At 35.1% G+C, this 23137-nt stretch overlaps 1 protein-coding gene across 2 annotated transcripts in view; it reads left to right on the forward strand.

The window, feature by feature from the left end:
• LOC139696734 (solute carrier family 22 member 21-like) overlaps window positions 1-20098 on the forward strand; it is a 104545-nt gene extending 84447 nt beyond the window's left edge. Inside the window, exons 5-14 of one of the 2 annotated variants that reach the window (XM_071595569.1) lie at window positions 6319-6444; window positions 7420-7552; window positions 8285-8459; window positions 9784-9910; window positions 10231-10343; window positions 12632-12858; window positions 14966-15156; window positions 16575-16783; window positions 19232-19249; window positions 19916-20022. In XM_071595569.1, the coding sequence (XP_071451670.1) occupies window positions 6319-6444; window positions 7420-7552; window positions 8285-8459; window positions 9784-9910; window positions 10231-10343; window positions 12632-12858; window positions 14966-15156; window positions 16575-16783; window positions 19232-19241 (1311 nt within the window). In that variant the 3' untranslated portion in view covers window positions 19242-19249; window positions 19916-20022. Of the gene's footprint in view, window positions 1-6318; window positions 6445-7419; window positions 7553-8284; window positions 8460-9783; window positions 9911-10230; window positions 10344-12631; window positions 12859-14965; window positions 15157-16574; window positions 16784-19231; window positions 19250-19915 lie in introns of both variants that reach the window. The other variant, XM_071595568.1, reaches the window with a different exon arrangement.
• The last annotated feature ends 3039 nt before the right edge of the window (window positions 20099-23137 follow it).

A 23137-nucleotide genomic window follows, 5' to 3' on the forward strand; every position in this document is an offset into this window, starting at 1 on the left:
CGCAAGTCGGCCAATTACAACGTCATCATACACTTCAGCGACACTGCCTCCATTTGGTGGCTAATAAGAACTGGAAACTATTATTTACTCTCATTAAATTTGTTAAAGATTAACCTAGAGTACATTTGAGTCTTTGAGACCCTTAATTAGGTATTATTTGTCCTGATGACACTTCAAGTACTACATACCTGAAAGCACACAAACGCGCAAGTAATGAAGGAAGAAAGAATATGTGCGGAACTTACGAACAGTTTATTGTCATGCGGAGTGTCAAATTGTCTTGTTAGGCGAGTCTAAGAAATGTAGGCGTGTTCAGTCTGTATTCATCAAAAACCTACCTTAAACGGTTAACTACCAAATAATAACAATATTAAATTTTTTATCATACTAAACAGGTATATATATATACCTGTATATGGGGGTCGCGGTAGTCCAGGGATAGAGCGTTGGACTTCTGACCAGAGGGCCCGGTTTCGAGTCCCGGGCAAGCACCTATCTGGGCACTCTCAGCTCCACCCAGCCTTAGTGATTTTCCCCGGGTATCAGGTATTCCTGGAAAACCATTGGCGGCACAGGGAAAGGAATTGCCCCTCCCCCCACCTTGATGTGTGAATTTCAAACGCCTGAGTGCAGTGCTGTTGTATACACAACAACAGAGCAGCAGCACAAAATAATACACCACAGGTTGAAATTGTGATTAGGCTGATATAGTTTATTGATTTATCGAGGCCAATATTTCACGAAGATGATTCCAATAAAAAACTGAATTCGAACCCTAAATGATGCTATTTATTTACTGTAGGTATGTATGCAATACTGTAACTGTAGGCAATACTCGCGACATATTAATCCTGATAACCAAATACCCGGGGATCGGGATGGTGCGTTGGCTTACGTACAGGTTTCCCCCCGAGAGGTCCCGGGTTCCAATCCCGGAGACAATAAATATTTTTCAGCGGTATCCCGATTCCTACTTGAGGTGCTTTGTGGAGAGCACTTTGAGGGAGTACGACGTATGGGACGTTAAATTGCGGACCTCTGTTAAGCTTTAATTAAGGACCCCTTGTTGCCTTTCATTAAGAGTAGGCTAATGCCGACGCCGGATTTCTCTTTACTCTTCCTTTCCCATCCATCCCTACTGGCGTAAATGACCTTAGCTGTCGGTCGCCTCCCATGAAAACTACTACTACTAAACACCCCTTGCCATATGGTAAGTTGGAAGCATACAGGGTATAATGCTGATTCATACACTCAACAGAATTCAGTGGAAGCTGAATTCACGACATCTATTTTCCCAAAAGATAAACCGACCGCACGAGGCGAGAGAAAAATCATTCAATTCTATGGGTTCAGTAAAACCATCAAGAGCAATTTCATTGGAGAAAAATGACATGAAAACACATCATATTTATTCTTCAATCATTAAATCAGACGATAACAAAAGGATCATGATAGGTAACAGTAAAATTATTTCGGGTTCACATTTTTAAGGTAGAAAAAAATTAATTTACATTAAATTAATTATGTTGAATGAGCTACGCGTGTCTTGGTCTCTTGCCAATGTACGTAGAAATTAAGTACATAGATTTGCCCATAGAAAGCAAACTCAAATTACGAATGAGATCTTTTTTGGCTAAAAATATCATGTTAACTTTTCCGCCATGATTCGAATATCACGAATTATAACTACGACCTTGAAGTTATTGAGAACCCAGCGGGCGTCATCGGGTGCTTTTCGACGCAGATTTTATGGCTATTTATTCACATGGCTATCGCAATGATTCCTCAATGGTGACGAAACCTGGAGACTCACCTGGGATGCATCTCTTCATGAAATAGCAGTTTTGCCTCATCTTGGAATCCCAAAAGCAATTCGGACGTACACGCTTCGACTTTCGTATACCCTTCCCCCATTCCCACGAAGCACTCATCGTTCCCGATTTGATTTTCGAGTAAACGTTTCAGTACCCTTGAAGCCGTTAGGGTAAAAACGCTCGCCACGCTCTTTACTCCCAAAACTGTGGTATACAATCCAGCGCCTGGCACGCATTCCCTGGTTGATGTGAATTCAATCGGACCATTATACCGCTTCCAAGGTTTTTCCCGCCCAACCGATTTTTTTCTTACATTTGCATTCCACGACTTGAAGATGCGAGTGCGTGTAAGTGTTGCTAATTTTATTTTTCGGAGGTGAAAAAATATTCAACACCAGAAATAAGTAACACGTCATTGAATCCATTTAGTTCTATTGTCTACCGCGTGTTCGATGAGGTCACTACCGTCGGCTGAAATGAACCCACCCACCCCTAATGTTTATGCAAGACGCGAAACAGTAATGTGCCACCGTCACCATACCATCACGGGAAATCGAAAGAGATTTTTTTCGGACCTCACCCTGGGCGATGTTCGATCGAAGGTCTGTAATTTAGCCGAGCTGAGTACTTAGTGTGTCGCAAAAATCGTCAGTACATCGGCATAATTATTTGGATGGAGGAATTCTTATTCCCCATTCTCATATCGTTTCTCACTCTAATGTATTTTCGAATTTGCACTGACTTTGGATAAATGATATCAAAAAACATGCTGGAATTATGTTTCCGATTGACGAGTTTGGTAGGAATACGGCATTCGAACCTGGGCTCAATGCTGAAGAAATATTCATACTGGTATTTCGCTCACAGGGGTGGGTGACCATCAACTGAAAGGAGGAATGTGCGTTATGTGGAATAGGCACCAGAGCACAGAGAAGACGCCTTCATGGCAGTTTGTGATCAAGTTCATCATAATAATATCTCAGAAAATGATTTAAACCACACACGCGTATAGCCAATAGTGCAACAGCATTAATTTTTGTCATGGATGACCATGACTCGAAGAAAATTGTAAATATAATTTAATCTTTCCATTTTTTTCGCCATTAGTTTATAGAATTACCCTTTTTTCCTGTAAGTAGTTTTAAATTATTAGACAAGGTAATTTTGTTTTTCATTTATATCACATTTGTCATCGAAAAGTCTGTTATTCGATCTTCGGAAACACGTGACTGAGTAAACAAGCTGCTGTCCTGTGGAGGCAATTAACTTCTCGCCTCTGTGTCCACATATACTCGCCCTTGCGAGAGTCCGCCTTTCCGCGGCTATCTGTGACTTGGGCGCACTTCCTTATTTTTCCAACCGTACACCTCAGAGTGTCGCGTCAATATCCCAATCTCATATATCTCCGTTAACGCGAATTGAGGATAAATGGTGCGAGTGCTATGACCATAGTGCAGTAGCCACAGACCACAACATCTAAACACACCGGAAGAGGAAGGGGGACGAGCACGTTTAAATCGAGAGGTAAAGCAAAGATGAGGGTTCTATAAAGTAGCTGTGAATACGTCTGACGTCATGCCATTGCTCCCGAATCATCGGTGGGATAACTAAGCGAACTTATCAGGACACCGGTCTTTCCTCTTGGAGTCCACTGTCAGGATACCTTTCGCCCCAACGTAGATCGCCAATTAAATTCTTGAAAGTAATTTATTTATCATTATCCTATAAGTTCCCCTTATCTTTCCGGTACGACTTGTGCACAAAATAATTGCCTATTATGAAAATCTTATCCGTTACAGATAAAAATATACTGACCCTACCTTGTTATTTGGGGCTCATCTTTCTAATATAAATTTACATAGCTTTCAAATTATTTTTATATAAAAATCTAAAAATCACATCCTTTGATGCATACTCAAGTGCTAAGCGTTGAAAATAAATTTTGCTAGTACTGAGCACTTGAATGTACAAGTATATCAAAGGATGTGATTTTTTGGAAATTTTAATTTAATCTAATTTTAATCTTAACGGAATTTTCATTTAACGTCACTGCATATACATGCACATTTATTTGTTTATATTTATGGCAAAAGTTTGGATTCAGAAAGCTAATCAGTAACTGAAAAAATCTAACAGGAAAACGTGATGAACGTTCGACACTTCACTGAAAAAAAATCTCAAACGACACCAAAGGTCACCAGCAAACCCACATTAGAACAAAAAATTGAAGGTGGAAAACTGTGAAACCACACTATAATTTCAGCTGCAAAACTCTTCCTACATACATATACATAATAATACACATAAACTATATCAGCAATTTTGTTATACATTCTTAAAGTTGTGAAATGTAGATTATCCTAGAATATTGAAGAATCAGGGATCATATAATTTAAAAATGATATTAAAGGAAGAGTTAAATGCTCATGATAAGAAACTAATAGCTCTGTTACTAACAGCTCGTATCTGCTCAAATTAAAGATGGCACACAATAAGTTTGAAGTAAAGTCGTGGGGTTGGTTTACCTAGCATTTCTGTTTGATGTCTTCATATATAAAATGTATGGGGATATGGTATTCCAAGGGTAGAGCTTTGGACCATTGACTGGAGGGCCTGGATTTGACTCCCAGGCATGCCTCTAGGTGCCCTCACATGCATCCAAACTGTGGAAGTCTTTGAATACCAGATCTTCCGGGGAAACTGTAGGTATCACAGGGAAAGGAACTGGCCCATCCACCCTGATGTTCGAATTTCATATGCCGCTGTGCTTAGTATTCAGCGAATCTAACCTCATCTATCAAATTGACCTTTGGGTTGATAGATGTGTTTATGTTTATTATTTATACAAAATGTACTTCATAGACTTGACATTAATGTAACTGTATCAAAAATAATAAGTAATAAAATAACTATAGATTTCTAATAATTCATGTCACAACTACTAAGACACATGTTTCATATAAAAACTGTAATGAATTGGACTTTAGAGGGTGATGGATTGATAATCCATAACCCCAATGCAGATTTAAAAATGCAGATGCAGAAAAATATTTAATAACTCTGTTCAAAAATGTAATTTTTTCTTGCTTCTTTCTACATGAATGATTAATTATGCATGTGGAGAAAACATGTCAAGAAATAAAAAGGTTAATAATAACAATGCATACAGGTCATGATATTAGGTATGCCCAGAAATATTCAACATAAAATAGGACACAAGCCATGCATCATGCCCCAAGCATAACTACCACAATGCAGGTTTGCTACATTCAGGATATGTGGGAAGCATGCCTATAAGAACTCAGGATTTCAAAATCCCAAATTTTCACCATTATTCTTTATCGCAAGTAAATAAAAAGCTCACTATTATCATACTGAACTCACTAGTACCAAACTAGTTAGATAAGAGAATAAGATGGATCATTATCATTGCTAATCTACCAGTTAAGGTAGGTTTTAAATCAACACAGCCTATACAGCAGTGCAACAATAAAGTTACTTAACTCTCCTAACAAAACACAAGTTCAGGTCCGACACTACAATAGCCCCTCTTCAATTCCACACTCTTCCTTCCTTCCTTCCTTCATTCCATCCAACAGATCAATCCTCTTCGTACCTTTTCTTTGCTTGCTAAACATTTTCCCCTCTGTCATAGTCTACAACATCCCATCACCAATTAACATGCTCTGTTTTTGCCTCAAATTGAGCTCTATAGATAGTGTACTGTTCAGGCTACCATATGTACCAATAAATTGGGACTGTATCAGTTATCCAGGATACAAGAAACCCAGGTTACATTTGTATCCAACCGCTATACAGATTACAACTACAGTTATTGATTAAGGTATAACTATGGAATATTTTTTTTTTACTTAAGGGAAGTTCAATGGTGATTATATTTTAAGTTTCAAAAGGTACAAAGACCGCTCCAACCAAAACACAAATGTGAGCCAATCACACTAGTCCCAACTTTTAGGACAAAACTCAACCCAGATTATCAAAATCACATATTTTTATGAGTACCTATCAATACATGAAATTTTCATAAGCACATTTTTTTGAACTTCACTTGAGAGCAGTAACATGTTGCAACGTTTATTTTTATATTAATTTTACACTCATGACGGTTAATTGCAATTTTGAAATCCGCTTCTGTGTTCCACTGCGCCTTCTCTCCTCTCACGAAAAATTATGTGCTCCTAGTATTAATTCTGGGAGTCATTGCTAAGCATCCCCATTTTCAAAATTGAGAATATGGTGATTGTCTCAGTTTTATTCGTACTCATATATTAACCCTAATCCTGTTCACCATGCAATGGATTTGAAAAATCAAATCAGACATTTAAGCATTAAATAGCCATGCCTTTTTTAAGGCCTGTGAAGCATTAAATTGGATGGATCGGAAATACTCTTTATAGAGATGTTGTTTTGATCTGATGCATGTAACACGTATGAGTGTCTTGTGAACAGCTTGATTGATATTCCCTCTCTTTATCCATTGCAGTTAGATTGGGTCTGTGATGATGCCTGGCGACCAAATTTGGCCCAGTCTATTTTCTTCATTGGATCCGTAGTTGGATCCCTAATATTTGGTGCTTTGGGGGACCACTTTGGAAGACGACCTGTGCTGGTGAGACTTTATATTTTACACTCTGTGTGTTAAAAAACAAAATTTCTTTCATAGTATTACTCTTGAACTTGGCTAACCTATAGTAATACTGATGTGAAAAATATGAGAATTGCCCTGATAGAAGGTTAATCTAAACTGGAAATTGGGAAATATTCATTGATTAGGTTATTTAGATACACCAGTCTAAATATGTAGTCTATCAGCAAACACTCATCAGTGATTTAGAATTTATACACACATGCATATGTATTCAGTTCAAGTATATAATTTTAACTGACCAAGATCTCTGATCACTCAAAGCTGCAAATTAGTCAGTAATATTAACAAGCCTTCAATTAAAATTACCATAAGAGGCTCCGAAAAGTGAATGTTTCCTTTTATATCTACGAACCCATCTGCTATCACATAAAGTGCAACATTTATCAAATAATTCTGAAATAAATACACTATGTACATTTTCTGCAGTCTTTTGCATTCTCGTATATTGCTGATGAATGAAATTTGCTAATGTATGAAATTTTGTCATTAAAAAATTATTTGGCTTTGGCCAGGACTGAAACACAGATGCTCCAAGAATCAGATGCGCGTAAAATGTGAGATCCCTCAGAAAATCACCTTGGAGTGTATTCTTTCATAGTAACTGGCAAAAATGTAATTATTGCCTTAACTTTAGATGCACAAAGATGGATTTGTAATTTTTATCATTGTAAAATGATCGTTAACTAAGTTTTCAGCATGAGTGTGAGGTATCAAATGACTGGATCCCAAGGTACACTTCGCTGCATATAATCCTGAGAATGTTTTTGGCAAGAATATTTTCCAGGTTCAATTATCAAACAATGTAGCCAACATCACTATACTTTGTACATTAATCTATACTTGGCATACCAAGCTGCTTCAATAACCTATAGATATTACTATTTTTCCTTCTCTTTTTCATGTACTGATTACCTGATGGAAAAAAACAATTTGCAGTTTGTCAGCAACCTAGTCGCACTTTCAGGAGGAATATTTACAAGTCTTTCTAACTCCTTTGCCACCTTTGTGATAGCCAGATTTATTGTGGGACTGACTTATTACAATTGCTTCATGGCTATGTACATTATAAGTAAGTAAGAGATGCATATATTAATTCTTATATTTAAATCAAATGTATGTTTTCTTTGTCTGATAGTTTTTTTTCTAGCAATTAGCATTTTCACTATTATTTTTTTACAGAATTCTCTGCTGTGTATTGAGTATATTTTTAATAGAATAAATGTTTTTATCATTACTGACAATTTTCTCAGTTGGCAGAGTGAAATATTGAGTATTTTACAATACTTTTACAATTTATATGTATATACCCTATATGTAGCTGGAAATTAAATGTACGTTGCATGATGATAAAAAAAATTATTTTATCCAGCCTCACAACACTATAACTAAATCTTTTTCAAGATATCTCTACCTTAAATGTACAACTGGTCAAGAGTCATACTATGCCAGGGAAATCACCTTAATTCCCAAGAAGTAAACAGTGCTTCACTCTTTGTGAAGCATGATCCTAGTCTTAAATAACAAAAATTTGATTCTCTAAGTAAATTTTTCTTTAATTTTCCACTGAAATTCCCAAATTTATTTTCATATTCATTACTTTCATTTATTTATTTCCCATGAATATAATGTTTAATGTAGCCGTTGATACCCGCACAGTGAGATCAAAATATGAATAAATGATGAAATAGTGATTAAACAAGTGAACATGATATTTTTCAGTCTTATTTTTTCTGTTTGTCCAGCATTGATATTTGTTTGTTGTTTCAAATACTAAATCATGATTTAAACACATTAATTTCAGTGGTGGAATATGTGAAGCCAAACAAACGTTCGCTGGTAGCCAACCTCCCTATTGCTCTATTCCTAACGAGCGGACTTGCTATTTTGCCATGGCTAGGATATGCATTTTGGGATTGGAGGACACTAGGCTATGTTATATGCATACCTAGTGCTTTCATTTGTCTTGTAGGACCATGGTAAGATCTTTTAACTATACCACAATAGTACTAGATTAAAAAACTTTACTTGTAAAAACACCCAACATAACACAAAATATCCATTGGATGTACAACTGACATGTACACAACACATCTAATCCATGAGTGTACAATGTACAATTCTATATCCATTACATGTACACTGTCCATGTAATGGATATACATTGCATATCCTTGGCACTATATCCATCAATACATATATATGAATTCATTCATTCATTCAAGATATTCTACCCATTAACAGTGAGTTTTGTATGGTCTCTGGTGACTATTCCCTTTCATATATCATAAGAACTTTCTTTCGTTTTCCTTACATTATATCCTTTTTCATTTCTTTGTAACAACTTCTATCTTCCTTCATGCTGTCTAAAAAGCCTACCCTCTTCCTTCCTATAACCCTCTTACCCAACATTTTCCCTTCTGTCACGGCTTTCTACATCCCACCACCTTTGAATATTTCCTCCACTCACTCTCCCTGGCTTTTTTGGATCTCCCTCATCAACTTCCTCTTTTCAACCACCCTGTTTCATAGCTCATCATTCGTCTTCGTTTCTTCATATGGTGTACCTACCATCAATTCTCTTTTTCTTGCAAATGCTTCTTTTGCTAACATCATTCTTTGCCTGATGTTCCCAATACTATACCCATTCTCCTCTGAAATTCTGGCTAAGTAAATGAATTGCTCCACCTATTCTAGTTCACCCCCTACTTTTCCTATTCCTTCCTACCTTAACGTTCATCTTAGCTTTCCCGATTCATAATAATATAATTGCTTCTGTTTTCTTGTGGTTATTCTTCATGCAGCACCTCAGACATTATCAAACTAAGTTTGAAATTTAACAAGTTTAAGCATGGTGAATAAATAGATTTTTTTAGATAAAGCATTAATGCAGATGATTTCAGTTCTAGCCATGTAAGTGTACAGGGTGTTTCTAACCAATTTTGATTGTATCTAACATGTTTGTATTTTACTCATGAAGCACTGATGCAAATGTAATTTCTTAGAAAGTAGCAACTTTTTAGTGAATGTGAGCATGCTGATAAAATTTATTTCATTTGGATTCATGACTGGATATTGGAACACCCATAGGATATAAATTCTAGGAAATTTGCACATAAAACGGATATCCTCAGTGGATATATATTTTACATACAATGGATGAATTTGTGCTGTGTGGATTTAGCACTTCTCTGATTGGCAGTCTTCTAGTGAAAGGTTTATTCCAACGGAGAAAACTAAATTTAAATGACTATGGTGGCAGAGATGCAATCAGATACTTAGAAACAAATTTTTTCCCCATAGCTTCATCCCAGAGTCTGGTCGATGGCTACTCTCAAAGGGCAAGGTTGAAAAGGCAGAAAAAATTCTCAGGCAGTGTGCAAAAATGAATAAACGACAAGTAGATGAGAAGGTCTATGAAGAATTCAGGGTGAGTCTTTACTGAAATAGATGACCTGACCATGTATTTTGTGAGTTCATCTCATTTAATTGCATTAACATAAAGCTTCATCAGCTGAGATTTGCCAATTTCAAATAACATCTTTTTATCATAGTTTAACATGCCTTTAGTTCAATTAAGATACTAGAATTTTATAAAAACAAAAAGTTGAATGAATTTATATTTTATTATCATTTATTTCATTAGTACGTTAAGGTCCCATTCATTTTCCCTAATGTACATTTCAAAGTAAAGAGTGAACAAAATTGGCGTGCACTGAAGAACTAATTTCCCAAATATTGATACCCTAGGACTATGCAAGAGAATTTGCCGAGAAAGAAAAGGACAACCAAAATCACAATCTCCTGGAAATATTCAGATATCCTACCCTGAGAAGAAGGGTAATTTTGCTCATCATACAATGGTAAGTAGTACACAAAGAATGTGTATAATCATCCAAGGCCAATTTTATGCTCATAAAACAAAATAATTTACCAGAACGGTTTTTGTGAACATAATGCACCTAATAAATTTAAATAAAAACGTAAAAATGGCATGTACCACGTTGACCAGAGGTAAATATAATCCTGATTAATATGATCTTCAGCATTCAAATGAATACCTATTTGAAAAAGGGAAGAAACATGCCTCTGCATTTCAATTTAAATAGGCTGAACTATTACTAGCATATGTGACCATGTTGAATAAATCTAGGGAAATTGGGTGTTATAGATACAAATATGAACTGATGCAATGAAAGCAGCTGATATCCAAAGGTTGTAACTGGAAAACATGTACTTGAAGTGCTCAATTGCACTGTGATTTATAATTTATTTATGCCAGGTGTCCCATTAGGAAATTTGCATGCATACTAGGGCAAAATGCAAAATTGGATTATATATGTTGCATGTATTTACAGTTACACATCTGTGCTCTTGGAGACAAATGTGTGGAATACACAAAGATTTTATTAAGGCCATAACTTTATCACATTATTTTAGGATCACATATTTTAACATAGATATTGGGCCAGTTATCTTAACAACTACTTAATAAATATAGGTAATATCAGAAAACTCGTACCTTTAAAATGAAATCCATATATTTTAGTTCCGTATGCAAATGTTAAGAATGGGCAAACATTTTGAGAAAATTATGAATTTACGATATTTTTAGAATCAAAAGTATGCATTTGCATTTATGGTGAGTACAAAGTTTTAAAGCCGATTCTCAGGAAAGAATGATATTTAAGAAAAAACCATCACACTATATTTGGGTCAATGTGGTACATGACTATAAATCCTCTATGTACGTCCAAGTGGCCATCCAGCTTACTTAAGACTTTTTTAAGACAAATTATACGTTCATAATTTTTCATCAATGAGAGACTGCAATAACTTTAATGTACATCAGTGGAATGTGTATATTTATTTCTGTTTATTCCTTGGCTTACCTAAGTGTTAATTATTACTACGAAACAATAACTTAAGACCTAGTCAGTTGATCCCAGCTGGTTAGGAGTAAGGATGAGCATTCATATAATATGTAAAAGCAAGGAACATGGAGGGAGAGCTTGATAGGAAAGAGATGAGTCATTAATCATTCATATATGAAAGGAAGTTGAAGAAGTGCTAAAGATATTTTCGGTGGAGGGTGTGTAAGCTTTCCCTAACCACGTTTGCATTAATCAACACGCTCATTCTGCATGGTTCATACTCTATTAAAGGAGAGGTGCTCAGTCAAAGTATTACTCCACAGCATGGGGTCACAAATAGATATGCATATCCTTCCACACAGACCATGAAATTTAGTCAGATAAAACTACAAATGAAAAACATAAACTTCTGAATCACCTGATGAAAGTGGAAGTACATGCATTTAGGATGTCTGGGCATAGGGTTCATGGACAGGTTTACGCACTCTTTCCTGTGATGCTAAATTTTAACAGAGTCACAAATACATTTTAGGTATTTTGGACTTATATTTATTCCATATAGAAGAATGTACCGATTACTTGTCATATCCTTAGGCTTTTCAGAATGTAATATTACTTATATGTAATCATAACTATTTTTTATTTCAATCTTGCCTGGTATATTCAAATTTAATTTTGGCAAATTTGAATTATTTTCTGCTTTTGAAGGATGAGTGAGATCACTATAAAGACATTAAGACTGGAAGTTTCAAAGCAACCAGCTTTTTCCAAATATGACGAAGTACCTTAATCCATAAAATACAAGTAACTAATATTTTATTTTTGAATCAAACAAGTAACTTATTTTATCACTGAGAAAAATTTCTGGTGATCCACATATGTATAACCTCTTTTTTAACAGTAACTCTTAAACATAAAAAGAGTATAGCAATGTCTTCTTAGAAATTGAATCATCAACTATACCTGCTCTTAAAATTTTATCAAACATAACAGTAAGGACCTTTTATGCTGTATTGACCTACTGCATTAATCACTGTTAAGGGAGTGAACTCAAGGTAATGGAATAGTAAAAAAAAATTTATAGGTCTTTAGAGAAAAAACCTCTTGGAAGGGGCTTGAACAACCCAAGAATGCAATGTTAGATGGGATCATCTGCTTGAAATAAAACACTTGTCTTTCTTTAATCACTGAACAACACAATCAACTTTCTCAAATGTGCCATGGGTGAATTGAATATATCAACAAGTCCCTCCTTTTCTTTGCCGAGGTGTGACTAGGATGAGCATGACAGTTTGCTATGATGGCCACGTTCGGAATCTGGAGAATCTTAAAGCATACATGTCACTCTACCTATGCTTCTCCTTGATGGGACTACTGGAATTTCCAGGTGATATGCTCACTATCTATGCCCTGGAGCACCCCCGAGCAGGCAGGAGACTGACCTACCTATTCAGCCTTGGGTTCAGTGGGATCTTTTCCATTTTGGTAGCTACAGTGCCTCTTGGTGAGTATGCGAAACAACCTATGTAGCTGATTTAAAGTCTTTCAGAATAATAGTAAATGATGAACAAAAGGCTATATTCGCTTTCAATAATTTATCACTGCATGTCTCTAATTATATTATACAAAGCTTTAAAAATCACCCATTTATCACTGATGCAAATCGCACAGTAAAAAAGAGAAAATATGACACATTTGCATACCCAAGGGAAATAATTTTAGACAATAATATTGTAATTGGATCATAATAATGTGCATATTTATTTTCAGTCATGTGTGCATAGCGTTTGACTTCTGTTAGGCAATTAATATTAGCTCTCTATTTTGTAATCAGCATGGGTTTCTCCGCCTACAAAAATTGATTCTAACAATGGACGAATAGCATTCATCCATTTAACATTCACATATATTCACTTAAATACATTTACTTGTACTAGTAATATTAGGGCAACAATACAACAACTTGGGTTTCAGCAATTCATTTATCTTGGATGAAAAGATCTTATTTCGTGATATTATAACTGTGATTAAAATGTAAAACTTGTCAAATAAGATCCTTGGATGAAAAGGCCAAGAAAATCAAACAGTGCATTGTTTCACATTCAAACTAATTCTGGTAGTAATGCAAATTAATAGACCCAAAATGGAATGGCTGCAGGTTCAAGTTCAAATTTCATGGGTAAATTAATAAAGAGATATTTATTAAACCTAACCTCATCCATTATGAATGAAGTTGTTAAAATGTATCATGAAATAATGGTAACTCTGGCCACTGCTTCACTGTATGCATTTGTCAAAATAACAACCAGTGTGCATTGTGAGGCTTACAATCACATTCTGAATCAAACCAAAGACTTTTGTTCATGTATTAAAATTGACTTTGATAAAAATCAAATATTGTAATCAAATTCGTATTTTATGTCTCTTTGAGAAATTTGTTGTCTCTTTAGAAATTTCACTCATACGATACAGATCTGTAAACTCTAGCAAACATATTTATAAAAAAGGAAATTATACATTCGGGAAGATATTTTTGCCTTCGTGGTATGACTGTAGGTGAAAAAGAACTATATAATGAATGTCATATGGCAAGTTACCTTCATCAAGCAAGCTACCTGGCAAGTTCATCAATAACATCTAGTTCCTTTAAAAGCCCCAAAATTTCAGAGTTTAAGAGGACGCCTCGGTAGCTTAAGTGGCTAAAGCACTCGACCGGATATTGAGGGATCTGGGTTCGAGTCCCAGTCAAGGCGAATGATTTTTACGCTCTGAAATTGTTGCATTGAAATGCACATTAGCGGATGACTCCGTTAAAAGTTACTGTTGCGGCATCTCCCGCAGTTTCTTTGGAATTTGTCAAAAATATATCACTATCAATTTACACTTGCCCAAACTAAATAAAGTCTACATTTATTAAAAACAGAAGCTTGCTTCTGAGTGGGGAAGTTGCAAGTAAGCTGAATGAAAATGGATTATTTTAAAGTTTCAATTCATCCAAAATGTGAAGTGTGAGCTTTGAAGTATAGACACCAATCGCTTCAAACATCTACTAACATAGTAAAAGTAGACTCTGCATGCTACAGCAAATGAAGAGTGAGGGCAGTGTACAGATGAAATGAGTGGGTACCCAGAGTTCGATAAGGTCAGAGTAGAACCAGTAAAATGTACTTAAAAAACGAGAATCAACAATTTTTTAATGGAATTTTTACAATCATTTTGATTATTAATCGAAATGACTGCTCATCTAACATTTTCAGGGGTGCGGTAGCATGTAGGTACAAACTGCTAGTCAGTACATCCTCATGTTGATGAACACACCAAAATATTTATACTTCACGAGACAAAACTCAGGGATCCGGGTTCAAATCCCAGTCAAGGCAAATGATTTTTCACACTGAAATTGTAGCATAGTCTTTAAATCATATTTTGGGGATAAAATGCAGACATCTAACAACACTCCTATCCATTAATCAGAAGAAAAAAATATTCTAGTTAGCTCTTGAAGCATTCTTCTTAGATATTAATTGCTTTAAAGCTCATTTCCTACTCAATAAGACTTTAATTTCACATTTTGAAAAGCTGTTAAATTTTTATTACTTATTTATGAATAGATAAAAGTTGGGCCAAGTGGGTAGTCCTAGGCTTGGCTGCTGGTGGCAGATTCTGTGTCACTATGGCCATGAATACTGGCCTGCAATACTGTGTGGAGGTGCTTCCGACTCAGCTGCGGGGCCAGGGTGTCAACCTTGTTCATATTGCAGGCCATTTTGCGACCTTGGCTTCACCTCTAATTGTGTACTTGGTAAGTCCCATAATATGATACTTCATTATTATTTCCTTCTTTCTATTCAAGGCAGACTGGCACTTGTACTACTATCAAATTATAATATCTATTATTATTTTAACTTCATTCATCTTTATCTGAATTCATGTAACAATGAACATAGGAGCTATGCAGGTTGGTTAAATCTCTTTCACAATAAAACATATCTATCATGATTCAATTTAATGCCCATTCTGGTATGAATTTTTGAGTAATAGACTTGACGTATTAGTAATAGACGTAATAAGTTCAAAGTTGTTTCAAGGACCTTTTGTAAGGGGGGAATGTGTTCAAAAACTAGTTTTACATTCATGACCTCTCATCGGGTCTCTGTTTAAATAGCTACTCTCTTATTGGCGCCAAAAGATAAAAAGAATTCTTTTTTTTGATTCGATGTGATACTCTCAATCAAATGGACTTTACATGGCTAATATTGTAACAGCAGTGCTAGTGCATTATTTCAATGAGTGAAAGTACAGCCAAGAGTCAAACCTATCGACATATCATCCTGCAAGTTCAAAATCATGATGAAAGTTCAATTATTTTTAAACTCAATTAAATTGACAACTCAAATTCAATTCGAACTATATTTTTCACAATGAGCTGGAGAATCAATTCAATTATTCATTTAATCTACAAGATTCAACTATAAAAGCAATTATATTTTATAAGCACTCTTATAGAAAACTTTTTAAGCACTGGGTGGTCTTCTTTGAAGTGACCACATTTCGAATCAAACAAAAAGCAAATGCATACCAATTTATATTTTCTATATGCATTATGTTAACAAAATCTTAATGAATTTTGAATGACTCTGTTATTTATCACTATTAATGGCATGTGTAGAGGGTCCAGAGATATAGCGTTTGACTACTGACTGGAGGGCCAATGTTCAATTCCCAGGAGAGCCTCTCAGAGCACCCTCAACTCCACCTAAGCTTTGTAACTTTTGGGTACCAGATCTTCCTGGGAAACCATATCCGGCACAGGGAAAGAAACTGGCCCCCCTACCCTGATGTGTGAATTCCACATGCCATTGGGTTTAGTACTAGGTGAACTCTATCACCTACCAAACTGATCTTAGGGTTGATTACTGTGTTTATGGTTCATGACGTGTATGACCTGACTACACTATTGAACTTGAAAGTGACTACTGTGACTTAAAGACCCGCATTGAGATTTGAAATGTGCCAAATTGAGAGATGATTTGAACATGACATTAATGCCCATATTAAACGAGTTTATGATTTTCCACAGACAAGTCCTGGGAAAATTACAAACTCATTTAATATGGACATAAAAAATTTCCATGAAGTGAAGTCTGAAGGTGTAAGGTATATATGATATTGATGATTCAAAGTAAACTCCATTAATTATGGCATTAATTCCTTCCACAGGGAAATTTCAGCATGGTTATACCTTTTGTGATGCTTGGATTGATAGGTATAATAGGAGGATCTCTTAGTCTGTGTCTTCCGGAAACCCTTGGAAGAACATTACCCAACACAGCCCAAGAAGCAGAGGTATTTAGAGGAGGAGCTGAACTTTGTATGGGTGGAACTGGTATCTGTGGCATGGAAGTAAGCAGTGACACTGAAGTGCCAGGGTAAGAATATTATTACATACATACTTGCACCATCCTCCACCCCAAATGTAATGTTCCCATATAAAAATAATGGTAAATGGGTCATTACAATGCTTACTCAAAGAACTTTAAAATATTCTACTGAAGAATTTAGCTATCCCGGAATGTGTAATAGAATATTGAAATCTTTTAGTACTGAATTCAAAAAGTGTGAAGTGTTTTTAGTGTTACCATTATAAAATTTCAATACATTTAAATAATGTTCACTTATTATACTCCTGGAAAAATATTTAAGATTATCACCCCTCATACAAATTTCTATTGGTTTCAGTAGAAACTTCTCATCATAACCAACTGGACACTAGTTTATAAAACTAAATTTTACTGTATCACAACTTTTTTGTGGTACCCTACTCCTAAGCATGCTAAAATTAGACTGATTTTCACTACAGTTAAATAATATTGGATTAAACTTCCTTAATACCTTTAAGGAAATTTAGGTATATGAAACAGTTACTGAGTAGACTATTGAATCTGGCTGCGTAAAGATGGATTCCTAAAGAGATAGTGAAGCTGAGAGGATATTCCAAAAACCCTTATCATTATTTAATTTCTACCAATTAAGGCAGGTTTTGAATGAACACAGACAAAAAAGCAGTACAGCATTATATTTCCCAGCCCCTCCCACAAAACTCAACTTGACATTCAACATTGAAATAAGCTCCCTCTTCATTTCCACATACTTCCTTCCTCTCTCCTGTCCTACAATTCCTATAACTTCCTCATTTGTTTTCCTTTCAAACCATTTCACCTTTACTGTCCTCCACATCACATCTCAAATGCCTCCAACTAAGCCTATCATCTTGCTTCAACAACCATTTTTCTGTGGCGTACAAAGCCACACACCAAATCAAAGTTTTAAAAAGCCTTTTCTTAACGTCATTACTCAATGTCCCTGTCATCAGTTCTCTCCTCCTCATGAAAGGTAAATCTTTGCCTGATGCTATTCCTCTTTCTCTGTCCTCACTATTTTGACCATATTGGTCCAAGACACTTCAGAGATAGATGAGCTGTTCCAACTGCTCTACTTGAACTCCTACTAATATTCACCTTTGCTTTCATCTTTCTTGAAAACCACATAACCTTTGTTTACATTGATTCTCATTCCATATCTATCACACTGACTTGTTTGATAGGTATGGGATGCACTCAGAAATGCTTGCATCCCCTTTGCAGACTGACAAGCTAAAACTTGATCAAAAAGCTTCACCTACCAAGTACGAGTACAGTGCGAAAATATTTATGAAGCATTAAATATGTTACTTGTTGTATGCAGCATTAAATATGATAAAATAAAAAGGTGAGGGTATTCATACCACTAAGAAACAAATAAAAATCTCACTGATCCTGAAACAAAATATTGGGAGAATCGCAAATGGTGATTAGATATTTTTCATTGCTAAGGCTTAGGTGCATTTTCCAGATCGAAAATGATGGTAGGTGTAAAAATTGAAGTGTGTGTTGCAATGCTCCTGGAAAGTTGAGACATTAGTCCCCATGAGTGCTGATATTTTTTACTTATTCATAGTGATTGCATAATGCTCCGTATTATTTTATACATCTTATAATTATTTGCCTTTACATATGATTTTGCATATGGCAAATAATAAGGACAGCTGCACAAACCTAAGCGTTAGGCAGAAGGAAGTCAGATTTGGAACCTGTAACCTTCATGCTTGGAGGAAAGAACTTCACAGCTATCTAGGCTGATGCATTCCAAATAACTTGATACATATTAGATGAAAGTATTTCAAGCCCTGAAAAGTTTTTTCTGGCACAATTGTTGTGAGCTCCATAAGAGATAAGCCATATTTTATCATCCAGAACAAGATACATAACAGATTCAATGATTGAAAATAGTAATGCATACTAATATGAGAATTAATTAAATGACTTTAGCCACACATTTACTGCATAAAATGCCCTCTAGACACAGAACAACAAAGGTGTTCCAATGTTCACCAAGCAATAAGAAATCAATTGAAAACCTTGGAGCAAAGATCAGTTAACAGTCAAATTTTCTTTAATATTGAGTTTTCACTCCCACGTTCCAGATAACATGATCATAATCCTACAAAAGCAGGAGTACTAAATAATGCTTAAAAAACAATTTGTAATCAGCCTTAAGTACATTAATGACAGACTTAAGTGTGATTTTTCTTCCATAAGTAAGGACTATTTTACCCTATAAATAATGTATGATTCTGTGGATATAGGCATTTTTCGCATCAAGGTATATATGTGCAATATGATGAATTATCAGTCTTTGATAGAAATTTCTTTTACAAAAGAGTATTAATTGTAGGAACTATTAATATAATTAGTATGTAAGAGTAATTCATAAGGGATATTAATTGTAATTTTTTTTAAATAGAATTAATTTTTCTTTCCATCACATGCTATCATTAGTGATGTTTAGGAGGAAAGGTAAGATGTTTTATTAAATATTTGTTGAGCAAACATCATAAATGTATGCAATTCAAGAGCATTCTAAAGCAACGGCCAATTTTGAGTAGATAACTTTTCAATTTGTACAGTAAAATTTTACTGTATGCAATGAATTTCCAATAAATTAGAAAATATTTTAAATTCAAAGAGATTTTCCTCTAGCTAGCATTAAATATTCCAAATGAATTGGAATGTTTTCTCCAGTTTGTACAATCTCTAACACCATCCACAGCATATATAAAACTGGAAGTTGCCTAGTCTAAAGGATTATATTAGAATGTGCACCTTTCTTATTTAATATTCTTTGAGATGACAAAAAATGTAGTAAAAGCAGTGTTGAAATATGAGGGAATGGTAAGTTTTCAATCCTTCTCCTTCATAACTGAAAAAAATTCCTTAGATCCCTAAAATAGTGAAAAACGATTTAAAAATTTTCATAGAAATGCAGAAGGTGAACTTTTGGTGGAGTCAACCAAATTTTTTTTACAAACCCAAGTGAGAAGGTCTTTTGTAATGGAAACCTCAAAAAAGAAAAGAAACTCACATTTGGATTGATTAAAAGTTGGATGGAAGAAAAAGAAAGTATTCATGTGTGTGCACATGTTATGTACATAACTAACAAGTAATTAGCATGTTGTTTTTCAGGGAGAACGGAAAGGACACTCGGCAAGGAATCCAAAATTCAGCATTCCAGTCAGATCAGACAAATGGGGTAGTCGCAAACCATGATACCTATTCTGAAGACAGTAGCACAACAAAACTTTAAAACTATTCAAGTTGCTATTTGAAGTTCCTTTATATGTTATTATTAAGTCTATTCTTGTCCTGTAAATGATATTTTTTGATAAAAAATTGTTTGAAATTGAACCCTACTGTTTAATTCTCATTGCAACCAATTACATGAATATCTATTACATGTTGTAGTCTCCCTCAAATCCGGCCACTGAGAGTCTGCATCTTTGGTCACTTAAGCAAGTTGACGATAACCAGTTAATCCCAATATTTATTTTAGGCTAATTAAGGCCTGATTAAGTGTTTGGCAATTTTTTGTTACAAAATAAATCTTTTGTCAACTGGATATTTTAAAATATCAATGCACTGTAGCATACATAGTCCTTTTGGCTGTTGCATTCTTTTGGTGGCAAAAGCACAGCACCCATATCTTAATCACAATTTATTTCAGATTAGAGATTTATATATCGACAAAGTGTGAACATTTCTAATTTATAAATTTAATCTGAAATAGTGCAAGAAGAATCTCTGATTTTATCAATATAAATCACCAAATCCTATAGTATGGTAAAAAAATGAGATTCTGGAATCATATCCAACACATTTATTTACGTATATTCATAATTCATCCTTGGTAGAATGTGATTGGATAAATCATGATGAAAAGTGACTTAAATGAGACTGCAAAGGATGCAGTACGGATGGATGCTATGTAAAGTATTTCCGGGGATAAATGTACTTGATTCATACCTTGAGTGCATTACCTCAATCTCTCAACTCAATGCAAATTGGCAAAATATTTGGATTTGACATAATTTAAACAAAAACACGGCAATAACTTTTATTTGAATCATAATATGCATTTCAGTGAAAAAAGAAGAATATGAAAGCTCGGTAATAGTACTTACGTACGAGCTGAACTACAGGTATGCTCTCACCTGTCAAACCAACATTCAAGTTGATTACTAAGACTTTTTTGAGATAAGTAATCTTTCATCAAAATATCACTCATATCATCTAAAAAAGCAAACATTAATATAATTTCACATTTGCTTATTTAAACAGAAATGTCATCCACTACCAGTAATTCTTATATTTATTTCTTTGCCCAAGATAATAAAGGATAACAAGTATCAATATACCACCAACGTTTGAAGATGGTAGTAGTATTTAGGGGAGGCGACCGACAGCTGAGATCATTTTCACCGTAGGGGATGGACAGGAAAGGATGAAGGGTGGAGAAAACCTCAGTGTCAGCAAAAGCCTACTCTTTACGAAAGGCGCCAAGCGGTCCGCAGATTAACGTCCCATCCGACAGTTGGCGTACTCTCTCAAAGTGCCCTCCATAAAGCACCTCAAGTAGTGATCGAGATACCTCTGAAAAATATTGAACACCGCCGGGATTTGAACCCGGGCCCTCTGGGTGGGAAGCCAGTACGTTAGCCCCCACACCATCTTGATCCCTGTTTGAAAATATGAGCACAAAACTCGCCAGAGAGTGGATGGGAAAATATTTTGTCATTCAACTGCAATGGATACAAAGGGTCCCTTCCATGCAGCCATTAAAAAATTTAACCTCTTCCCATCAGGTAAAAAAATGCCCCATTTATGAGAACTACTTACAAAACCACCCAAATCACCCCAAAGGATGGTTTTGAACGGTAAGTCTAGAGGTCATCTCGTCCTTTATGGCATTTGCAATGAATGCATCAGGAAAAAAGGGGGACCAGTTCCTTAAAATGTGTCACCTGTGATTTTCCAGGAAGATCTGATATCTGAAAAATTGCATTTTGGGTGTATCTGAGGGTGCCCAAAGGCATCACTGAATTCTGGCCATCTAGCCATTGAATTGGCCCAAATTTGAATGATTGACCCACTGAACTACCACAACCCTCTTTTAATAAGCTAAAATATTTGCTGTGTCAGATAAAAGGTATTGCAAAATTGTATATATTATACTATATATAATATGCACTCTTCTGAACAATGATATTTGACTTATATTTTACCACTGTAAAATTTTTATACTAATACATAAACTACAGCAGGAGACAGGAGTCAACTGGAGTGATAGGACACATTTCTGAAACCTGCTCATATCTCACATGGCTGTCCATTATTGTCCATGTTTACAATGTAAATGCAGAGGAAACGGTAAGAGATTCATAGGTAAGGGTGGAGTAAGAAATGAAAGTTGGTGAGAAACATAAAATCAGTTCGGCTTGTGGATGATTAAAATTTAGGTGGCCAGTCAATGATTTGCCATCATTGCATAACAGAGTCAGAAGAATGTGAATAGTAAGAGACTCAATAAAAATGGTAAAGTTCTTGAGAAACAGGAAGTCTAGGATTTAAGATGAATATTCAATTTGGGGCGTAAACAAGAGCAAGTAGAGCATTTGCCTATTTAGAAAGTGTTTCAGAAGAACTTGGACAAAGATGTAAGGGAGAATTAAAAGGAGAATTCCATTATTTAAATTATCATTTAAAAAAGAAAAGAGTGACAGGGTTTCAAAGTATAGATGTAAAGGAAAGACTCTCGAAAACTAATATGAAGCATCATATTTCACAACTTGGAAACTGATTGGTGAAGCAAGAAGATAAGTGTAGGCTGGAGTCTTTGGAGATATAGGAATGAAGAAGGATGGAAAAAGTGGAAGAGATCAAATAAATAACAAAGAAAGATATTCTAGGTTTGGCAATAATGGATAGAATATTGTTGGGGCAAATTCAGAGAATGCCTGAAAAATGGATGTAGGGCCTATTTAGGGGCAATGGAATTTTTAATACAATCAATAAGGTAAATTTTGGATGGGCAAGGCAGAGGCAGGAAATGATTAGGTATTTTGGATTTAATAACAGAATGAACAAGAATGTGAAGTTGAAAAATCGCTTTTTGTAATGCAGGGAATTCGTTAAGCTTTATTAAAAGGGGTTAATAAGTGTCACAGTGATCATCAAATATATTTAAGAGGAAACTATAAAATGCATATAATGTCATTAAAGGGGAAAAGAACATGGGTAGAGTTTTTCAGTTGCACAGTTCATCCTTCTAAGATGTACTAAAATATGATGAGGGTAATGATTGAATTCGCTCTCAAATTTCTGTCAGTAACTGGTTCAACTATTTAGACT

This window comes from Hetaerina americana, unplaced genomic scaffold (assembly GCF_022747635.1).
Source record: "Hetaerina americana unplaced genomic scaffold, ioHetAmer1.1.p SCAF_7, whole genome shotgun sequence".
Lineage (NCBI taxonomy): Eukaryota > Metazoa > Arthropoda > Insecta > Odonata > Calopterygidae > Hetaerina > Hetaerina americana.